At 44.4% G+C, this 23,220-nt stretch overlaps 1 protein-coding gene across 1 annotated transcript in view; it reads left to right on the top strand.

Moving 5' to 3' along the window:
• The window catches only part of STOM (stomatin), a 30,858-nt gene extending 8,143 nt beyond the window's left edge, over positions 1–22,715 (top strand). The window contains exons 2-7 of the mRNA XM_065946603.1: positions 6,194–6,297; positions 8,004–8,076; positions 9,204–9,286; positions 12,119–12,322; positions 13,501–13,635; positions 20,749–22,715. Of these exons, the coding sequence (XP_065802675.1) occupies positions 6,194–6,297; positions 8,004–8,076; positions 9,204–9,286; positions 12,119–12,322; positions 13,501–13,635; positions 20,749–20,943 (794 nt within the window). The 3' untranslated portion in view covers positions 20,944–22,715. The remainder of the gene's footprint in view (positions 1–6,193; positions 6,298–8,003; positions 8,077–9,203; positions 9,287–12,118; positions 12,323–13,500; positions 13,636–20,748) is intronic.
• The last annotated feature ends 505 nt before the right edge of the window (positions 22,716–23,220 follow it).

The raw sequence follows: 23,220 nt of genomic DNA, 5'->3' as shown, positions 1-23,220 counted from the left end.
GTCCTCTTCCTCAAATAGATGAATATGATGTAGAACAGGAATGGGTCGTATGGCCCATGGACCAGATCTGGCCAACCACCTGCTTTTGTCAGCCCCACAAGCTGAGAATAGTTTTTATACTTATACATTTTTTTAAAAAGAGGAAGATCTGAAAATTATATGGAACTCAGATTTTAGTGTTCATAAATTACACTTTCCTGGAACACAGCCATGTTTCTTCATGTATGTGTAGTTTGTGGCTTCTCTTGCATAGTGTTCAGTGGTTGTAACAGATTTTATAGCCAATGTTTTATGTTTATTCTCTGGCTATTTACAGGAAAAGTTTGCCACACCTTGACTTTGAATCTCCAATGAGGCCAAAAAAGAACCCCTGTACGCTGAATAAATATGCTTTTAAGAAAAACTCAAAAAATGCCAAGACCTTTCATTTTGACCTACCGTAACCCCTTAAAACTTGCTCTTCAAACCAGATAACATGTTTTTGAGACTAAATTAGCCAGGCTGTCTCGCTGTTCTTGGCGATTTCTGGTATGAAGTGTTTCATCTGCGTTCTAGGAAGGAGGAAGGAAAAATCATGCTTTCAGTGTTCTCTCTCTCTCTCTCTCTCTCTCTCTCTCTCTCTCTCTCTCTCTCTCTGTCTCTCTCTCTCTCTCGGTCGCTAAGTCGTGTCCGACTCTTGCGACCCCATGGACTGTAGCCTGCTAGGCTCCTCTGTCCGTGGGATTCTCCAGGCAAGAATACTGGAGTGGGTTCCCATTTCCTTCTCCAGCTTTCAATGTTGGTATTTCAATAATTCGCTGACACACCTCTTCTTTCTGTGTGTAGTAATGTGTATGACTCAGTCACATTTTCAGATATGCCAGGAGGTATTTGCTTGAAGAGGAAATCCAGTATCTTTTGAACTTTAGAACAGAGTCACAATAGTAAACAGAATTGATAATTTCACATAATTTCTAGTGGTGACAGATTCAATCAACCTTAAGGAAATTGGCTGATATGGGATCATGATCAACATGCAGTGCTCTGATATTATGCATGTTATGATCTTGAAAAGAATATTTTGCTGCTTGTCTGGAAGCCAGCCCAACAATTACTGTACAACTTGGTTTTGTCCTTTTTTTTTTTTCATTTGTTTCATGGTTTTGTTTTGTTTTTTTTCTTTTGTCTCTTCCCCAAAAGTCTTTTTCTTTAGTACTTTGGTACTCTGAGTGGAATATTTTACACCTACTTTACAGATTTTTATAAATATGAGAAATAATGTATATAAGAAGTTAGCTTGTGGCTGACATGTAATAGGCATTCAATAAATGGTTATTATTAGTATTCATAAAAGATACCTCCAGAATGAGAGAAATTTAAGAATTGTGTAATTTCATCTTTTCAACAAAATTAGTTTTTACAATGAAGATGTATAGAAGCTTTACTATAAGTATATTCAAAACAACTGAGTTTCTAATTGAGAAAGCTGGAGACAACCTAAATGTTCATCATATGAAACAATGAAATATTATAGTAATAAAGGATATTTAATTGTATCCTTTTAATAATAAAGTATACTTATTTAATAATAAAGAGTATCAATAAAGGATAATAAAGAATAAATAATAATAAAGGATATTTATTTCATAATATCCTTTAATAATAAAGGATAATAAAGGATGTTAATAATAATATAGGATATTAATAATAAGGATATTTCCTGATATGAAAAGATGTCCACAGTATAGAGGAGGAAAACAGATTTTAAATTATTACATATACCACTATATCATTTTGGGGAAAAGGAAAAGCAAGGCAGAAAATAATCACCATCTAGAGATAATGAAAGCATAGATCACTTTTTCCTTCCTCTATTCTGAACTATAAGTTTAATATAGTGATAATACCTTGCTTTTAAAATAAGAAAGTAACATTTTTTAAAATGTGTACAAGTTTCTTGGAAGAAAGCCCAATTGGAATGCTCAATTAAAAAATGTTAATGTATGGGCTTGTATCCATTTTCAAAACCTTGCTTGGACAAAAATTCATTCTAACACAGTTTTCAGGAAAGAGTTTGACAGTAAAAGAAAAAAAATACTCTAAACCAGGGCAAAGTAATGTTTACAACCAGTTATCATGGGGTCCCTGATCTTTCCCACAGTTGTTCCTACCCAGAAATATCAACCAGTATATCAACCAAAATATCTCAAATACCTGTTACTCGTTATTTTTCTTTTAACCTCATAAAGGTAGGAGGGAGGATCCAGACCTCAAGTTAATGAATGGGAATCTTGGAGGAAATGAATTTCCTACAATCTGGGAGGAGTAACTGAGAATTTCTTTTCCCCTTGACTTGTAGTAACTGTAGATGATTAAGGGTTCATGTACAACCTGGTGGAGTTTAAACCTCACCTTCCCAAGGAATGTGATTTTATACATCTTTTAAAGCTATAACCAGGTGGGGAGGAGTTTCAGGGTGAAACAGTGCTGATTCCCCAGTGTGTATGCTCAGATTATTTCTAGCTGAGCCTTTGAAAAGTGGAAGACCAAGCCCAGAAAATCCACTTAGTTTCTTCTTCCTCTTGATTGGCAGTCAAATCCCTTGTACTCATCTGCTATTAATAATTCATTCATAAATGAGCTTCTTGAGGGTCTTTGACTCTCCAGCCTAGCCAGTCAGGCACAAAGTGAGGGAAAAATTAAGTAGTTTCAGAGGTTTTTATCAGAACGGAAAAAGGTGCCTATTTTCCCATTTTTTGTGGTGGAAATTGAACACTTGATTAAAATAGGAGAGTGACAGAAAACTCATCTGTGTTTATTGAGCACTGCCTCAATCCTAGGAGACCACTCTGATTATTTCAAGACACAAAGGTTCAGAGAGGGTAAAGATCACACAAGTAAGAAGTCACAGAGAGTTGAAGCTGGAAATTCATCTTACAAGGGATATAAATGCACAAAGAAATTATACATCCAACAGGTAAGCGAAGAAGTATTTGATATCCTATCTGGGAGGTAACTGTGCTAGACATTGAAAATATAAACATAAAAAAGAAACAGTCCTGCCTTCAGGGAGTTTATAGTCTAGGATGTTGAGGACATGGAGCTTTGCCTGGAGTAAGGGCGTCTTGGAGCAGTGTTTCAGAAAGTACCAGGCGCGGTCAGGTAAGTTTTTGTGGCCCATAGGTTCCTCGTGTGGAATTCCCTTCACTTTGGACACCTAGGCCTGAGCCTGGCAATGAGCCTTGAGACTGTCTCTTGCTATAACCAGGCACAGCTGGAATTAGGAGGGCTCCCTCTGTAGGAATATCAGTTCATTCTGAGAACTCCACCAGGCTTTTCCAGTTGGGAGTTGGTCTTGAGGAAGTGCTCCAAACACAACAGCTTCTTCAGTAAGGATTTTATTATTATTATTATTGTTATTATTATTCAGAGGCAAAGGGTCAAAGAGTGAGTTGATTTATAACATGGGCTTTGGAGTGAGATGACCTATATTTGAAGCCCAAGTCCTCCATTGTGTGTGACCTCGGGAAAAATGTTTTTTCAGTGACTTCATTGGTATGGTAAAGTGGAATTAAAAACACCTAACTTCGCAGGGACTTTGTAAGGAGTAAATGAGATATGTGTCTAAAGTAGTTCAGCACAGCGCAGGAGTGTAAGAAGCCGCCTAAAAAGGCTGCCGTGATACGACGGCACCTGCCAGGCCTCACCCTCAAGCGGCGTGGGGCCTTGCCTGAAACCTCGCTGAGCGTGGCCGTGCCCCTCAGAGATACCTGAGAAGCCTCCGGGGTTAACTTAGGTCACCTGTAGGATGTTTACTCACTGTGACACAGGATCAGAAAACTACAGCGTCACGTGTAACCAAAGGACCCAGGTAGGGACCTGCCGGCCACTCTTGAGACTCCACGCTTCCACTGCAGGAGGCACGGGTTTGACCCCTGGTTGGGAAGATCCCAGTGGCATGGCCAAAACCAAACCAAGCCAAACCAAAGTACTCATGTATATTTCTCGTCTTTCACCTTAGGTTTTGGAGCACTTGACCTGGGTGCTCTCATGTGTCTGTCTTTGCTCTGGGCTCCCAGCCATCACTGCTGCTTGCTTGGCCCCCTATTTATTCAGAACCTCTTCTCACTGCCGTCTAAATCGCTCCTTCTGATCTAAGGAATCACCCACACCTGGCCTACCTCTTCCTCTGTGGCCCCTCCTCCCTCCCTCTCATTATTAAAACAGCTCCTGGAAAGACCAGCCTTCCGTGCTTAAAAAGAACAGGGATCTATCCCTGAACCTATTCAGGCCCTCTGTCCCCCACAAAAAGGAAACCAAGAACCAGGAAGACATCTGATACAGAGAGTAGGAAGCAGCTCAGGGAGAGAAGGAGGATTTCCAGGACAGCAGTGAGAGGCCAGCAGAGGAACAAGAGTCGGTCCAGACACGGCTCCGAGCTGCTTCCTCAGAAGGTGAAGTGGGTAGAATACCTGAGCCTGCGGAAAGGAGGTGTAGACAACTGAAGAAAGTTGCACCTTAAGTACACTGGAAACCAAGCAAAGGGAAAATAAAAGAGGACAGTGACTCCAGAAAAAAGAAACCAGTAAATTGTTTGAGTGAAAAACAAATTACGCCTCACTGCATGGCTTAGCTCGGAATCATATTTGCATATTTATGAAATATAAAATTTGATATTTTTATGCAACTCCAAGGATAGGTATCTCTATGTGGTGGGGGAGGGGTAGGAAGTCAATAGATGAAGCTCAAAACTGTAAAAGCAAAAACAAAACTAGTGTGTTATTTAGAAACAGGTAAGTCAAATACCACAATACACAGCTGAAAGAGCACTTGCCTTAAATAGAAGAAATCGGAAGAGGTGAGCAGAGGACTGCCCTCTTTTTGCACTCGTCTTGTGGAACTATTTGACTTTTTAACTTCGTGCAAGTGTAATTGATAAAAACTCCTTGACCCCTTGTAGCTCAGTTGGTGAAAAATCTGCCTACAGTGCAGGAGACCTGGATTTGATTCCTGGGTTGGGAAGAACCCCTGGAGAAGTAAATGCAAACCACTCCAGTATTCTTGCCTGGAGAATCCCATGGACAGAGGAGCCTGGCAGACTACAGTCCATGGGGTTGCAAGAGTTGGACACGACTCAGCAAATAAACCACCAATTGATAAAAAAATAAAACAGAAAAAGCACAAATGCGTAGCAACAAAGCCTGAAAAGGAACCTGAAAGGACAACACCTAGAAGGGAGGAAAATAGGATGCAAAGTTTATGTATTTACTTTGAAAAAAATGTGCATGCACAAAAAGGGTTTGGAAGAATATTTATCATCTTGGAATTGAGTAACTTTTCCTTCCTTTGCTATACTATTCTAAACTATTTGGAGTGGGACATGTATTAATATTATCGTTGTGATCAGACAAAAAGCTACTTCAGGAAATCCCCTGATGCACCAGTGGTTAGGACTCTGCACTTTCACTGCCAAGGGCATAGGTTCAATCCCTGATCGAGGAACTAAGATCCCACAAGCCACTGCACAGCAAGAAAAGAAAGCCCAATTTCATGTTACAGAAAAGGTAAACTATTAGGAATGTAAGAGGAAAACCATGTACAAAGATGTTCATTATAGCATATTCATGATAGTAAGAAATCAGAACCAACATGGATGATAAATTGTTCGTATACCTAGTGAGATGTTTTACAGGTTTTTTAGAGGACCTCCGTGAGCTTGTACAGTATATCATATGATTTTCACCTTTAATTATCCTGTACCCTCAGCTTAATGCCTTTTATCCTCCTCCTGCTTCTTTGTCACTGGTTTTTCCTTAACCATCACGTCCTGCAAGAAGCCCCTCTGACAACTGCCACCGTTGCCTACCCACCCCACTCTGCTTTCACCTCCATTCCAACAGTGTGGTATGAGTTGCTCCTATTCTTGTGTTTTGAAAATGTTCTGAACAGATACTGTATCTATACTTACTGCTTAGTATTATAATGATTTTGCCGCTAAACTTAACCTTGGTAGTTGGGTATGGACCTTAAAAGTGTTATCACTTCATCACATAATAAAGGTTAGGGAGAGTAGCACTTGCCCCTCCAAGGTGTTTATGTGGGTTCGATGGGAAGATCCATGTCAACAGCTGACGTTCCGTGAATGGCAAGGATGAAGATGGGGGGATCATGCTAAGAACAGTGATGAGAACTGTATGTTTTTTTGTTTTCACAGATAGCCCCAGTGCAGGCCTCGGTGTTTGTGGATGGATTTTGGTGGCTATATCATTCTTGTTCACGGTTATAACTTTCCCACTGTCAATATGGATGTGCATAAAGGTAAAAAAGATTTCATTCACATCTGGAAAGGGGTAATTCATAAGTACATAAGCCAGTGAAAGGTGTGTGTGTGTGTGTGTGTAAGAGAGACCATACTGACCTATAGTTCTTTTCCCTTCATCTCTTGAAAAATTTACTCTAGCCACCTATTACAATGGAATTTTAAGACTGCTTTTCAGGGACTTCCTAGTGGTCCAGTGGTTAAGACTCCAGCTTTCAATGCCTGGGGGTGTGGGTTTGATCTCTGGTCAGAGAACTAAGGTCCCTCATGCCTTGGGGTGTGGCCAAAAAATAAATAATTTTCTTTATCTAGTCCTTCCCGTGGGTTAAAGTAGGGATCACCATCTGAAATTTTCTGGAATCAGGGATGCAGTACAATCCTGTGAGAAAAAGTCCTCCAGAGTCAGGACTCTGAGGTGTGATTGCAGGCGCTGCTGTTTACTGTGTGACCTTTGCCGAATTCCCTCCCCTGTCAGGTGGGAGGAGATGGCAACATCTGTCTTACAGGGCTGTTGTGAGGGTTAAATGGATTACGTACTTAACACAACACCTGGCACGTGGTTATCATCCCACCTATGCTGGTTATTTCTTCTATAAAGTTGTTCAGTTCAGTTCAGTCGCTCAGTCGTGTCCGACTCTTTGCAACCCCATGAACCGCAGCACGCCAGGCCTCCCTGTCCATCACCAACTCCCAGAGTCCACCCAAACCCATGTCCTTTGGGTCGATGATGCCATCCAACCATCTCATCCTCTGTCGTCCCCTTCTCCTCCTGCCCCCAATCCCTCCCAGCATCAGGGTCTTTTCAAATGAGTCAGCTCTTCGCATCAGGTGGCCAAAGTATTGGAGTTTCAGCTTCAACATCACTCCTTCCAATGAACACCCAGGACTGATCTCCCCCAGGATGGACTGGTTGGATCTCCTTGCAGTCCAAGGGACTCTCAAGAGTCTTCTCCAACACCACAGTTCAAAAGCATCAATTCTTTGGCACTCAGCTTTCTTTATAGTCCAACTCTCACATTCATATATGACCACTGGAAAAACCATAGCCTTGACTAGACAGACCTTTGTGGGCGAAGTAATGTCTCTGCTTTTTAATATGCTGTTTAGGTTGGTCATACCATTCCTTTCAAGGAGTAAGCGTCTTTTAATTTCATGGCTGAAATCACCATCTGCAGTGATTTTGGAGCCCAGGAAAATAAAGTTAGTCACTGGTTCCACTGTTTTCCCATCTATTTGCCATGAAATTATTAATACTGTGATAAATGACAGTCACTTATGTATTCCTAAAAAGACAAAATATGCTCTAAGAATTTTCAGATAAGTTACTATTATAATTTAAGGAACCAGAAGACAGACTATGAGGATGTTAACTTTTTTCCCCTGTGTTGACAATGCATGAGTAATTGAATAATAATGTTAACAGCTGAGGAGTGAAGTTATGAATTTGCTTCTGTATACTCTTTCTATACTATCCAGATTTTATACAATGAGTATCTACTTCTTTTACAATCCACAGAAAAAGTAATTAATTTTTGGTTATTTTGGGAAGGGTCATTAAACATTAACCATGTTGCCTGTAGCTGTTATCTGGTATTATAAACATCTCACCTGTTTAGAGGAGAAATATATATATAATATTTCTAAAGCTTTACATGTAATTACTTGTACTCCTCATGTTAAATTATGATTCGTGTTTTTAATCTAGATCATAAAAGAATATGAGAGAGCCATCATCTTTAGACTGGGTCGCATCTTACAAGGAGGAGCCAAAGGACCTGGTGAGTGCTTGCATTGTTTGTCTGGAAAGCAAAATTCGTCCTTTTACTGATGTGATTTCCTTCATGAAGGTCTCTATTGACTTAGAAGACTTCTCACAGCAGAATTTGTGCAACAATAACAGTACAGCTTACCAGAAATTACCCTTTCCTTCCCGCCTGTCCCCTCCCCTTCCTATTTGAGTTGATAAGATTATCTTTATGCCAAGAATAGCTGCAGCTATCAAAATTTGAGCGTGAGAATCCCTACTGAAATAAATGCTTCCAGTCATTATTTTCAGCAAACTTCAGTTAAGCTCCCACTGCGTTCCAGGCTCTGAGAATTCAAGGGACACGAAAGAGTCTCTGCCCTCGAGGATCTTTCTGCCTGGTGGTGGGACGCAGTAAGGAAACAGCTGACAGTTAGAATCCCACTTGTTAAATGTTATGTCAAGAAGTCACAGATGGCTGTGGAAACCCAGAAAAGAGTGTCAACCCCAAGTGGTAGGATGCTTTCTGGAGGTGACACCTTGGCAGGACAAGGTGAGCCCGGGAGAGAGGTGTCCCCAGGGTCAGAACGGTGCAGAGCCGTGCAGAGAAGAGCACTGCAGGCTCAGTGAGCTGCAGGCAGCCCCGCGCAGCAGGGTGCAGGGCGGGAGGAGGGGGTGGTAGGCGGTGAGCAGGGGCAGGTTGTGCAGGGCCTGGTACGGCTTGTTTGTAGGAAACAAACTGGAAGAAACAGCAAGATGACGTCAAAAGCGATTGCATCTTCTAAGTGAAAACAGGGATTTCCCTGGTGGTCCAGTGGTTAAGACTCCACGCTTCCACTGTAGTGGGCACGGGTTCAATCCCTGCGGGGAACTAAGATCCCACATGCTGTGTGGGACTACCAAAAAAAAAATCGTAAGTAAAAGCAAATGGGTGACAGTAAAATCGGAGTAAGGAAACGCAACCCACAGGCCTTGTGGGGACGGCTGGACGTGGGAGGAAAGCAGCGGGAGTCAAGGATGACACTCCTGGCTTCCAGCTCATCCACCGAGAGGCACTGCTTTCTCGTGGGTAATGGGGCCAGTGCTGTTAGAACCGAAGGGCGCAGTGAGCTGGTGAGGGGAGGTGCCGTGTGCCTCTGACCTCGGCTGTGTCTGTTGCAGGTTTGTTTTTTATTCTGCCGTGCACCGACAGCTTCATCAAAGTGGACATGAGGACCATCTCATTTGACATCCCTCCTCAGGAGGTGAGGCTGTCTTCTGCTGTGGGTGGCTGAGCTGCCGTGGGCCTGGCGTGGAGAGGCAGCAGGGGCAGTGCTCACAGCACAGCTGCAGAGCCTTGCTGCCCTCAGCGTTTCCTGCTGTGTGACCTCCAGCACGTTCTTTAACTTCTCTTTATGCCCCCATTGCCTCATCTATAAAATAGAGGCTATAATAGGAGGACCTACTCTATAGAGTTCTTGTGAGGACTAAATGAGACGCTCTGTGTCAAGTGCCTAGAGCAGAGGCTGATAAATAGTAAGTGCTATGAAAGTGCTTATTACAAAACATACCATAATGTATAATGTTCCCATTACCACTGTCGTCAGCATTCTCCCTACCACACTTCTCTCTGGGTTTCTGATAGAACATTCTTCTTACAGTTCTTGACAGTATTCTAGATAAACTGGTTAGAAGCCAAAGAATTAGAAACTGCCCATTTGGTATTTTAGATAATAAGATATTTTATATTAGGAATTATTTCAGGCTTTTTCACAGTGCCTCACTGTTGAAGCTCACAGCAGAATCCGAGAAAGTAGGCAAGGACCAAAGAAAACTGCTGGTGTTTGCTGGCCAGAGGCCAGGTCCTCAGCAAAGTGCTGGAGCCTGGTCACAAAATCCAGAAACCAACGCAGAAGCTCCCCTGCTGGCCCTGAGCCGAGTAGTTAGTGAGGTGAGACTTTGTGGTCCGTACATACGTAGTGACACCAGAAACCATTTTTACCCGTCAAAGCAAGACTGAGAGCATGTCTATATTCTCTGTGTGGAAGGCTGACTCTCAGAAGGAGCCCTTTCAGGGTAGCGGGGAGCTCTGGCACCTTCCTCCGTAAACATGGCAGGCATCTGGCAGGGTCACGTAAGCGTCTGCCTTCCGGCTGCTCCCTGAACACATAGTGGTTTGAAACTTGGCAAGCAGTCCTTTTTCTGATCCCCTGTGAACTTGTTATGAAGGGAGATAAACATTCTGCCTACAACAATCAGTAGATAGAGAGGCTGCAACTTTGCAAAGCTCCAGGCGTGGCAGTCTCTGTGGCAAAAATTCCTTTAGAAATGACCTACATTTTCCATCACATCATGGGAAAAAATTAACTTTCACACAAGATGGTAATATATTATGTATCTATTTACAAACACCTCACTTCTCCAAATTTGAAGTATTTTTAGGTTACTGAAAAAAAAGAATTAACTCTTTTGATGCCTGACAGAATAGCTTTTTATTGTCATTTTTTACTTTTCCATGTACATAACTCTTTAACACTCTCAAAATGGCTTCACTTGCAAAAATCTTATTTGACCTTCAAAGAAATTTGTGTAGAATTGGGCAGTATTAGTAGCCCCATTTTACAAATGAGGAATCGCTAAGTCAAAGAGTCTAAAACCCTTGCTGGAGGTCCCTGAAGGAGGAACCAGCAGAGCTGGAGCTGTAGTTGAGGTCTCCTGACTCTTCCCACATTACTCCTCCCTCTCTCTGTCCCTGGGACCATGTTTCAGTCTAGTCCATCTCTCGTTTTATTGACTACCTGCTGTGTATCAAGCACTCTGCCCGTGCTAGAGATAGAAAGACAAACTGCCTTCAGGAAGTTCATGGTTGAACAGGGAGGTAGTGGTGTCAACAGATCACGTCACTGCAGGGAATGGATGAGGGAATGAGTGTGTAACTCTGCCGGGGGGGCAGGCAAGTTTCCTAGAGGACACTTGAGCTGTGTCTTCGATGCCATTCCCGTCTGATGCTGTGAGGAGGAGAGATGGGGGGACATCCTAGCAGAGGAACACCTGCAGGAAGCCTGGGACATGGAGCGTGGTGTGTGTGGGAGCCCCCACGTCTAGCGGAGGACGTGTGCAGGGGTGGGGAGGAAGGAGGCTGGAGGGCAGGTGTCAAAGGGCTTTGCACCAGACCGAGGACTCTGCCTCTGAACGTGACAGGAAGCAGTGACAGCCTGGGTCTGTGTCCTGTAACCGTTTTATGAAGCACATCACCCTGTGGAGAGAGTTCAGTTCTTCTTTTGTCCCTGTGACACTGTGCTACTTAAAGTTCATCAAACAGGGCCTCTACTCCTTTTCACACATGATTATCTGCCTTGAATACTCTTATTCCATCCTCAGAAAATTTTTATTTCCTTTTTCAAGACTTAGTTTGTGTCTCACCCCTGCCACCTACAACTGTCCCATCTTTGTCCCTTAGTGCGTCCCTTGATTCCCTGACCTCCTTGAAAGTAGGAACTGTTTTTCATACCTTTATCCCCATAACCTAGCACAGTTCCTGCTATTGATTGTGACTAAGTCTCAGTATTTGTTGAATGATCAAATGAATGAATGGAATTAATAGTAAATGAATGTACTTTATTAAAATTTTTAAGACACAGTGAACATTCTGATACTTTGCAGTCTTAGTCCCTTGGGGCCGCTGAAATAAATTAGGTGGCTTATAAACCAGATATGTATTGTTCACAGTTCTGAAGTAGTGCTGGTGAAGACACCAGCAAATTTGGTGTCTGATGAGGGCCTACCTTCTCATTCCTAGATCACTGTTTGCTCATTATATCCTCACGTAGTAGAAGGGGAAGGGGTCTCTCTGGGGTCTCTTCTGTAAGGGTGCCAATCCCATCCACCCTCATGGCCTCCCAAAGGGCCTACCTCTAAACACCAACACGTTGGGGATGGAGATTCAACATGAATTTTAGGGGGATGCAAACATTCAGTCAATAGCACTTACTAAAAAAAAATCAGCTCTTATTTTAAGACGTTCGGTGGAATAACAGTCCTCACGGTTTTATTAAAGAGGAGACTGACAGGCCTCCCCTTGCTTCCCCATGCCGTAGATCCTCACTAAGGACTCCGTCACCATCAGTGTGGACGGCGTGGTCTATTACCGTGTGCAGAACGCCACCCTGGCTGTGGCGAACATCACCAACGCCGACTCGGCAACCCGGCTCTTGGCACAGACGACCCTGAGGAACGTCCTGGGCACCAAGAACCTTTCCCAGATCCTCTCTGACAGGGAAGAGATTGCACACAACATGCAGGTGAGGGCCGCCGACTCGACTCAGCTGCAGATTTGGGAAGTGAAGTGTCGGGTCCACGGGCATTTGAGAGCTTCTCATTAAGTCAACTTGGAGAATCACTGGCCTTTTTTTCTTCGTAGAAAACTCTCCCCAAACTTGATGGAAGGGGATTTTTTTTCACATAAGTAGGTTATAAGTTAATAACACTCCTATGCATGCATTGGTTTTTAATTCCCTCCAGTGTATATTTTTTACCCCCAAAATTAGTGTTAGCCTTTTTCTTTTAGCATAATAGTTCAGAGGCTATTCTGCAAGACAGGGCAGGTGTAGTTAGAGCCACATTCTGTGTCCTGTGACTTCGTTTGTAACTCTTACCCTTTCCAATCTTGCCTTTGTAACAGATGATGAATCAAATCTGACTTGGTCAAAAAAGATCAAGAACTATACATCTGAGCTGTTACTGTTTGTGTAGATTTCTTTGGTCTTACGTGATACCCGCAGCAATTATGTGAAATAGAGTAGTGTGATTTCACTCCTGCCATTGTCAAGGGAGGAGGCTGAATCACAAAGAAGTACCATGGCTCACACAGACGCACATTAGCTCAGGAGCTCTCTGGCCACCTGTTTTAATAACTGAAGTTTTATTAGAATGCAGCCACACCCATTGATTGGTATATTATTTTCCATGGCCACTTTTAATCTGCAAGGGAGAGTTAGTTGAACAGAGACTGAAAATGAATAATCACTGTCTAACCCTTTTAGGGCTTCCCAGGTGGCACTGGGAAGGAACCCACCTGCCAATGCGGGAGACATAGGAATGCAGGTTCAATTCTTGGGTCAGGAAGATCCCCTGGAGGAGGGCATGACAACCCACTCCAGTATTCTTGCTTGGAGAACTCTATGGACAGAGGAGCCTGGTGGACTACAGTCCATTGGGTCGCAAAGATTTGGACACGGCTGAAGGAATTTAGCTCTTTTAGAAAACGTTTGCCAACCCACATTAGCTTATTAGTAGCAGAATCAAGAACAGCTTCCCAGTAATCCTGCCTCCCGCTTCAGCTTGCATGCCTCCGTGGGTAACTCTCTCTCTACAGCCCTCCACCAGCACCTCACCCACTCCAGATCCCAATGAACACAGCTGCCTTAGGCTCCTGTGCGAGGGCTGAACATTTTCAGCCAGCCTTCTCTCTTCCTAACAGAGCACCCTGGATGATGCCACTGATGACTGGGGAATAAAGGTGGAGCGTGTGGAGATTAAGGACGTGAAGCTCCCCGTGCAGCTGCAGAGGGCCATGGCTGCGGAGGCAGAGGCGTCCCGGGAGGCCCGAGCCAAGGTAGCTTTGTTGTTTTTTTGTGGTTTGTTTTTCCTGTTGAGTCTTCTTTTTAAATATACAATGTAAAACATGCTGGTTATAAAAAATCAAAATAGTCCCAAAGTAGTAAAGATGAAAGCTCCCCTCATCACTTTACATCATATCCCCTCCCACCAGAGGCCACCACTCTTTTTTTTTTTTTCAGTGGGTTTTGTCATACACTGATATGAGTCAGCCATAGAGTTACACGAATTCCCCATCCCGGTCTCCCATCCCACCTCCCTCTCCACCCGATTCCTCTGGATCTTCCCAGCCCAACAGGCCCGAGCACTTGACTCATGCCTCCCACCTGGGCTGGTGGTCTGTTTCACCACAGATAATATACATGCTTTTCACAGATAATATACATGCTGAGGCCACCACTCTTAACAGCTTAGTGTATATGTTAATACCTCCAGATTTTCATTTGGGGTTTAGTTGACTAGGCTGTTAGTCTACTGGCTTGTTTATTTTACAGAAGTAGAGTTACAATACAAACTGCTCTTCACCTCACTTTTGTACAAACCACATCTCCTGAGAATACCAGTACACAGATAGCTGCCTCCTTCTGTTAGAACTGCTTATCCCCTGCGTTATTCTCCCAGTCCTCTGTTCAGGACACACTAACAGTCTGACTTCAGAGTGAACAGGCTGTCTGATCAGTTTGCGTACATTCACTCCTTCCTTATTTTTGTCTTCTCTTTCATTCTTTTCCCAAGTTCTTCTTCCTTCTTACAGTTTCCATCTTCCTTTCCCTGCCCTTTTTTTTTCCCACTTCTTTTTCCTTGATTTCTGCTCCCCCCCGCCTTTTTTTTTTATCATCATCCCTGACTGTGTCTTAACCCTGCATGGGTGTGTGACATCCATGGGCGGTGCTGAGGGAATGTTTGTGAATCTGGAAAAGAAGATATGTTTAAATGAGTTCATAGGGATGTCTTACCAAACCCAAGGGTAGGAAGTAGAGTCAAGCCTCACCAGAATCAAAGCAAGAGACCAGAAGGCAGCCTCAGAGGAGGCAGGCATCCTGGGCCACGTCTCACCGCAGACAGCTGGAGGGGGAGAAGGTCTGATTCTCAAGTGCACGTGTCTCCCAGCTGAATGCTGTGGGAAACAGACCAGCCCCCATTCCAAATTCACACCAGAGTGATTCTCTCTGATCCAGCTTCGATCAAAGATCCTGAAAAGGTCCCACAACCCCTCACCTGTGAATGGATGGAGAAAGGTGGATAGCCTTCATGGGAGCAGTTGCCATGGACGTGACAGATCTCCCAAGATACCAGCAGCGAACCAATTTGTTGTTGTTAGAAAACAGTAGCAGCTGGTGATAATTGACTCACCACAGAACCCTGCCCTTCTGCTAGGATGCCCTGTAAGCCACAGATGCTGCTGCTAAGTCGCTCCAGTCGTGTCTGACTCTGTGCGGCCCCATAGACGGCAGCCCACCAGGCTCCCCCATCCCTGGGATTCTCCAGGCAAGAACTCTGGAGTGGGTTGCCATTTCCTTCTCCAATGCGTGAAAGTGAAGTCGCTCAGTTGTGTCCGACTCTTCGCGACCCCATGGACTGCAGCCCACCAGGCTCCTCTGTCCATGGGATTTTCCAGGCAAGTGTACTGGAGTGGGTTGCCATTGCTTTCTCCGAAGCCACAGGCGGATCACTCTAATTTTTTAGCCAGCACCAAATAGATTCATTTGATACACCGCCTACAGAATGTTTTACTAACCAGAACTTGTAGATTTTCCTAATGTGTTAATTGGGCTTCTCAGGTGGCTCAGTGGTAAAGAATCCACCTGACAAGCAGGAGAGTCATGTTCAATCCCTGGGTCAGGAAGATCTTCTAGAGAAGGAAATGGCAACCCACTCCAGTATTCTTGCCTGGAAAAGCCCATGGACAGAGGAGCCTGGTGGACTGCAGTCCGTGGGGTCATAGAGTTGCATGTGACTGAGCAACTAAACAACAACGTGTTAATTGATGCTTCTGATACTGCAGAAGCCTCAAGTATTTTCTCTCCAAACCATGATGTTTTATTTAGAAGATTAAATTGTATCAATGAGAATGATATTAAATATGCCTCACTATAATCTAGTTATTTTGAAAATTAGGGATCCCTTTTACATAGAATCTGTCATTAACCAAAAGCCCCGTTTCCAAACCATGTTGAATAATAGAATTTATCATGCATAGACTGCACAGAATATTGGTGCCCCAAGGGTCCTCAGGGGTTTCTTCTGAAGGCGACAAATCCCTGCCCAGTTGCTGCCTGTCCCACTCCAGCTCCCATGCTGTCACTGACCACAGCGCGGCTTCGCTCTGAGCTCCCACCGCAGAATGCTGCTGAAGCGCTCCAGGTACACGTGCAGGCGTCCTCTTGCTTCGGTCATGTCTGGCTCTCTGCCCCACTGTGGGCTGTGGCCTGCCAGGCTCCTCTCCTCTGTCCATGGAAGTTTTCAGGCAAGAACACTAGAGTGGGCTGCCATCTCCTCCTGCAGGGGATTTTCCCAACCCAGGGGTCGAACCCACGTCTCTCGTGTCTCCTGCATTGGCAGGCAGGTTCTTTACCACTAGTGCTACCTGGGAAGCCCTGATGCGCTCTAGGTAACAGCCTGCAGCTGCTTGAAATCGGCCCTAAAAATGAAACTTATTTGCCATCCCACTATTCAGATGAAAATATCAAATCCCAAAAAAGTGATGTGATTGCCTGAGAATCACACAGTTGATATGTGACCGTGGAAATCTGAATTGCTTGTGCTCCTCACTGCCTTCTTTCCAGGAAGGACTGAGCCTCCTCTGCAAACATTCTCCGCAGTTACGAAAGATAGCGCCTGACTTCCCTTTACAAGGAGAAATAAAGGAAGTCAAATAGAATTGTGCATTACTGGGCTCTCACTGGATCTGGCTGTCTTTAAGGGTGGGGTTAACACGCAGAATCTCAAGGAGTTTAATTCTTACATAGAGTCCAGTTACCATGCAACAACCACAAGGCCCAGTATTCAAGTTCTCAGGGAAATGGGGGTCACTGTTCCTTAAATAAATTGCAAAGGAAAAGATGGTGAGAGTCTATAGACTTCAGAGAAAAATTCCTCAAGTTAATTAGCTGGAAATGCAAACTCATGTCACAAGCAGATGCCACAGTAAACATTCACTGTAACGGCTTTAAACAAGAAAGAAAAAGATCCAAATGCGGGTGAGGGGTAGGTCTCGGTGGTGAGAACGTACGTTGGTATGACAGCTCTGGACTGTCTGGCCGCATGGATCTGAGCGGAATGCACTTGCCTGTTCACCAGAAGACGTGTACTGGAGTGTTCCAGCAGCGCTTTGTAGTTGCCGCCGACGAGAAATTATCCACACGTCTGCTGCTAGCTGGGTGGATAGTGGTTGGCTGAGATGAAGGCGCCCAACACAGCAGAGGGAGTGAGCACATTGAGTGCTCACAAGCGTCATTTGAGAGAAAAGTTACAAAAAGGACAGATTCTCCTGAACATGTTCTGTTAGCGGGACCTCTCTTTAAGGTTTTCAGACCATGACTGGAAACGTACTGTCTTCTGTGCCTGCAGAGTCTCCCTGTTCTCCTTTGTCAGGGTTCTCAGAAAAGTGCCTGGCCTGGGTTCTCAGGCTCTCATCTCCGGGCCTAGTTGTGTGATCACCGAGCGGGTGGAGCACAGGATACAGGCCGCCTTTCTGGGCCCTTCCCTCAGAGCAGCCCCCTGGGCCGCAGGAGGAGACAGCAGGACCCTTCCCACAGGCCTGACGACACCAGCCTTTGACACGACACTCCGTAAATAGGAAGTGTCGATTGACTGGGACTCCGGCGCTTCCAGCAGAAACGGCACATGCCTACGGGTTGCCTTTGCTGCTTTCTGAGACCCTGCCCACAGCGCCCACTCGGCTTGTGTTAGACACAGCTAGGGTATTGTGTGTCCCCCTTTGGCAGCTCGCTCAGACCAGCTTTTCTGGTAACAAAATGTGTGCCCAGCTGGGTGGGTCTGGCTTCCCAGCCAAGAGATGGTGTGTTGATTGGTAATGGGAGCTGAGCTATCTTTGCAGTTGATCTGTGTACAGACAGAAAAAAAAAAGCGCCTCGTTGGACATCTGAGATGACAGGGGAAGAGTCAGAGCCTGCTGTGCCCGTGGCAGGGTCCGCTTGTGTGTTCTGTCCAGGGCCTGCCTGGGAGACAGTTCCCAGAGCCCCTCTCAGGGTGGCTGGCACTGGTTCCTTCTCACACACCTAGTGGGACATCATGCTTTCCCTGGATAAATTCAGGTTTTGTCCTCTAACCTGGTCCCTTCTTCCAGTAAGGCTCCTCTGTCTCCCCTGACACACAGCCCAGAACCTGCACACAGCCTGTCCCCCTCGCAGCCCGCCCAGGCCACCCCACACTGTGAGTCTGTCTCGACAGCCCGTTTCCTCCTCCATCCCCACCGCTGGTGACTGACTCCAGGCCGCTCTGACAGCTGCCCTAGTCTTCCCTTCCCTTCTCTTCTCTTCTCTTACTGATGCTCTAACATCTGTTGGAGTGTGTTCTCAAACTCGCTCTGAGGCTTCCCATCACCTTCAGGATAAAGACAAACACCTGGGTCCCTGCTGCCCTTCCCGCCCTCCCCCTTCACCCCCACCTTCCGCCTCCCCCCGTCACGCTTCACTTCCCCCTCTGCCCTGTTCACCCCCAATCTTCCCCTCTTCCTCACAGTGCTCACCCCCTTACAGGATCCTGGAACACACCAGCTTTTTTATGCCGCAGTACCTTTTCATGTGTTCTGCCTAAAATATTCTTTCTCACCTTAGTCCAAACAGCAAGGCCTCCATCCTCTGTTGTTCTGCTTCACAGAGGGCATAACCCCACCACTTCACTTTTGGCAGAAACTGCCTTTCTCTTCCTGCCAGCCCTGGGTCTTGGACATGCCTCAGTTAGCATTTGTCACATTGGAATGAAATGATCTGCTTCCAAGTCTGTCTCCCCTGCTTGGCCAGGAGCTGAAGGAGGTCAGAGAGTCCCTCCTCTATCCCTAGGCCCTTCACAGGTCTTGACACCCGGGAGGCCCCCAGAGTTTACTGTATAACTGAATGAAATTACACTGGTCATAAGACCGTTGCTTTCAATTCTCATATTCACAGAAGTATTAAAAACCTTCATAGTACTCCCAGCTGTAGATTTACCAGCTTAATAGTTTGTTAGGATCTGTGTAATAGTGTTTGCAGTCTTATTTTCTCTAAGAAATCCCCTGTGGGTGTCATAATTGTTATATACTGAATAAATTGCATAACATTGAAATAAAAATGTAGCATGAGAAAAAAAAAAGAACCATTGATATTTTGAGATTCCTGTGAGAACAGCCTGACTACACTTTTAAGAGGGTTATGGTATCTTTACACCTCTCCTCCTAGGATTAGGACTTAGAAAGAGCTGCCTTGATTTGGCTTCTGAATCTTTTAAGAATTCAGAGTAGGTGGGCATAGGTGGATCCAAAAATTAGGTCTTGTCACTTGCCCTAGCTGTATAATTAGCCTCTGTTTATACACTTCAACACATAATAGACCTCTGTCTTCTTCACAATGGTCCCATGAGGTCGGTGCTGTCCCATTTTAAGAATAAGAAACTGAGGCTCAGAATGTTAAATAACCTTTCTGAGGACATTCAGCTAGGAAGTGTTAGGTTTGCAGTTTGAGCTCAAGACCACCTAAATGCTAAACCCCTGCCCTGCCCACCTTTCCAGAAGCCTTCAAACTTTGCTCACATAACCCCTCAAGGAATTCAGAAAATCTGTGTGTCCCATTTCACATTTTAAGTAGACATGTACATTTTTTCATTTTGAATGTGGATACTTGCCAAACATGTAAGTCCTGGCATGTTTTAAATATTGACATTTTAAGGTAAAACTGTTAACATCATTCTTTTAAATGCTTTCTGTGAAATTTAGGTAGCATAATGATTCCATTCTCTGTTTTATAGAATGATGAGAAAATAAGCTCTTTTAATAGTTCGGAATTTTCATTTTTCCTTTTTCTCCTTGAATTTATATTTTCGTTTCCCATCCCCTACAGAGTCTTTTCCCTAATATATTTGGTTATGAATTATTTTATCACCCCTCTGAAACACATCTACTATGTAAGTTAAAATACTTCTCAGCTTTCTCTGACTACAACCAAGGGTCTCAATGAGATGAATGAGGAATGAATTCATGTCTTGTTGATGGCTGTTACTTATTGCTAGAATAAGGCAAGATTCAGCATCAGTTCTCTTGTTTTTCATTTTTACAGGTATGAGGAATAAGAAACCTTATTTATATAAATAAGTACATGGAAATGGAAGGGTTTTTGTTTTTTTTAAGTACCTTTATACAATTCTTAGCACTCTCTCTGAATTTATGTGCTGAAAAATCCTATGACTTTTTTGATCTTTCATCAAGAAACATTTTTAATTGTCTGTCAGCTTGCAGGACAGTAAGGTCCTCTTTCCTTTCTTTGAAATCAAAGAATTGGAAATCCATCTGACTTGCAAAAGGCTTTGTATCCAGTCATTGGGGTCATTCACTCGCTCAACTCCTACACAGTATTCTGAATTTTCCCTTTGTTTGATGCCCTAGAAATGAGAGAAAGACAATAAATAGTAAAAGAGGGCGTCTTCTTTTTTTAAATTCTTATTGGAGTGTAGTTGCTTTATAATGTTAGTTTCTAGTGTACGGCACCGTGAATCAGTGATATGTGTGCACATATCCCCGCTGTTTTTTTGGATTTTCTTCACATACAGGTCACCACAGAGCCTTGACTAGAATCCCCTGTGCTATGCTCAGTTCCCATTGGTTATCCATTATATCCATAGCACTGTGTACGCATCAGTCCGCATCCCCCAACCCCCAGTCCATCCGCCTCCTCTAAAGAGGACGTCTTGACCTCCGGCACACACTCAGGCAAATCAGTTACAGGGGAAAGACCATATAGAAACTGAGTGTCTGGAAACTGTCCTCCTTGGAACGGTTGTGGCCGACTCCCTGGGAAACTTCGTGTGCTGCCTGAGCTAGCTGGGCCCGAGTTTGAAGGCTACAGCTCGACACCCAGCGTTTCCTCTGGTTTAATCTCTCCTTGCCACTGCTCCGTAGGTCATTGCGGCTGAGGGAGAAATGAACGCGTCCAGGGCTCTGAAAGAGGCCTCCATGGTCATCACCGAGTCCCCTGCTGCCCTCCAGCTGCGGTACCTTCAGACGCTGACCACCATCGCTGCCGAGAAAAACTCGACCATCATCTTCCCTCTGCCCATAGATATGTTGCAGGCTGTCATGGGGACAAAACAATGAGCCACGGGAGCCGATCAGAGATGAGATGGGTACCAAACCAGCCTCTCACCCAGGAGGTAGTGGGGCGGGAACCTTGACATTCCCCTCCCTCCCTTTTTCCATAGGTTGAGTGCGGAATTCTTACTATATGTAGTGATCCTAGCAGCAGATGAAGGTTCTTGTAAATATGACATGAGAGAGAGAGACTGGTGATTAATGTACGATAACCTTGCCCTAAAACATTTAAAAGTTCATATGTTTAGATTGTTCCATGATAGGTGAAGTCCATCTTCTTTCAAACTTCATTGAGTCATTCTGCACCCTCTATCAGCAGCCAGGCCAGAAGCAAGAAGATAGAGTGTCTCCCCAGCCTGACACCCTGGCTAGACAAATGTTTGCAGAGAATAGTGACCTTGGGCAACACCCAGCTTCTCTGGGCCACCTGTGCCTTACTTCCAGGGAATCTTAATTAAGGAAATTTTCCTAACATCCGTCTGCTTTCTAAAATCAAAGCAGGTTGCAGAATAACCCTTCCTTGAGAGGAGAGGTTTTCTTGCCAGTGCCTGTCAGCACTGGAGATAAAGGTCAAGGTCGAGGGAGATGATCACCCGATTCTTGAGAGGCTTAGCCCCCTGCTCTAGAGGTGCTTTTAGGATAAGGCGGGCTTTTTTTTTAAACTTTGTTGAGCCCCTTTATGAGTAAATGATTCCTCTGTCTTTCAAACCAGCTAAATACTTGTCACAGAAGTGCTTTTTTTCTCACTTTTGCCTATTCTCATATATCAGATTCTAAATATTTGAATTTTTAAAATAAGATTTTCTCTAAGTCATATAAATAGTGGTTTATATACCAATTTAAATAGCTTAAGGACTAATACTTGATAAAACATATCTTTAGAAAACATATTTTAGTGTCTGCATGTTATCAACTCTTGGACGCTGTGTTGGTTGCCATTCATTACGTAACATAGTCTGTCAGGCACACTGTATCCAAGGAGCTTTGAAAAAACACTGTCAAACTGGGCATATCTGTACAGATATGGGCCTTTTTCTATGTGCCTGATCGTTTTTCTGTCTTATATGTTGATGCTGAAGGAGGAACTGGTCAGCCCTCCTGAACTGCTATAATTTTAGGAAGCATCTTCCATTTCACAAATGCCTGTGAAGCCAAGCACCCTGGTACTCTTCCTATTGGTCTGGAAATCCGACTGGTGACATTTGTACCACTTCCGCTCGGGAGCTGTGAGATCACCTTTAAAAATCTAAGAACAGCAGTTTCCGTGCCCAGAGCCACCCTGCGTATCTGCCCTTAGCTGGGTCACTCCGTCAGTCTTCATGCGTCCCCTCCCCCGCAGCCCATCTCCAAGTTCACTTTACAAAGCCTTGAACCACCGCGGATCCAGGTCATGGCTGAGTTCATTAGATGTATGTGGAGCATTTTGACTTGGAACTTAAGCTGCATTTCTATTTTCAATTTTAAAATAATGATTTTCTCTCTTTTGTGAGGTGGCTCACCCTTGACTACTAAGGACCAGGATACAACCACATATCCTGGCTAAAAGTCTCTTTTCAGACTTAGAGGTTCAATGCTTTCTGTTCTTTGAGTCTGTTTCCAGACACCAAACAGTCCTCGCTCTTCTGCCTTGTGGGTTGTGGGTTGAAATTAAATCGCCTGGGAGGGAGGACACTTAGCAGGAGCTGTAGGATGACAGCGGACAGTGTTAGTGTGAGAGTTTTTTCCAGGTGGCCTCCCTCTGTGACACTGTATGTAATAAAGTGTGCGCTTTTACTGGTTTTCTTGGGATGAGAAGCTGTTTCTTTCTGCATGTGGTGTGTATGGATTTCGTTCTTCAGAAGTGGCACATGCATTTCTCCAGGCCTGGACTGGCTGCGTTGGCTGCTGTGTGCTCTTCCTGGGCCAGAGGAAGAGGGGAGGCCGTGGCCCATCTGCCGTCTGTCATGTCTTACTCCCTCTGGTGCCCACGCGGCTTCCCTGAGGAGTTTGAGATCCACAAATCCTTGGCTGGTCTGATTTCCCAAACAGGACAGGACCTCACTTCTTCCTGTCACCCAGCTAACCCACTGGCATAAACCCTGCTTAAAAAGAGGAATAAATGATGTATAAAACTAATGGGGGGTGTTGTAAAAATCTATACCAAAGAGTTAAGGATGGATGTTTTTGGAAGACACCACATAGAAGCTTTCACTCTTTCTATGTTTTAATTTTTTACGATAATCACAGATGTATCAGGAAAAGCAAATAGGATATTTGTTTGGAAAACTTTAAAGAGAAAAAACA

The sequence above is a fragment of the Muntiacus reevesi genome, chromosome 10 (assembly GCF_963930625.1).
Source record: "Muntiacus reevesi chromosome 10, mMunRee1.1, whole genome shotgun sequence".
Lineage (NCBI taxonomy): Eukaryota > Metazoa > Chordata > Mammalia > Artiodactyla > Cervidae > Muntiacus > Muntiacus reevesi.
The sequence above is the reverse complement of the archived record's forward strand: the minus strand, read 5'-3'. Positions and strand labels throughout refer to the sequence as shown.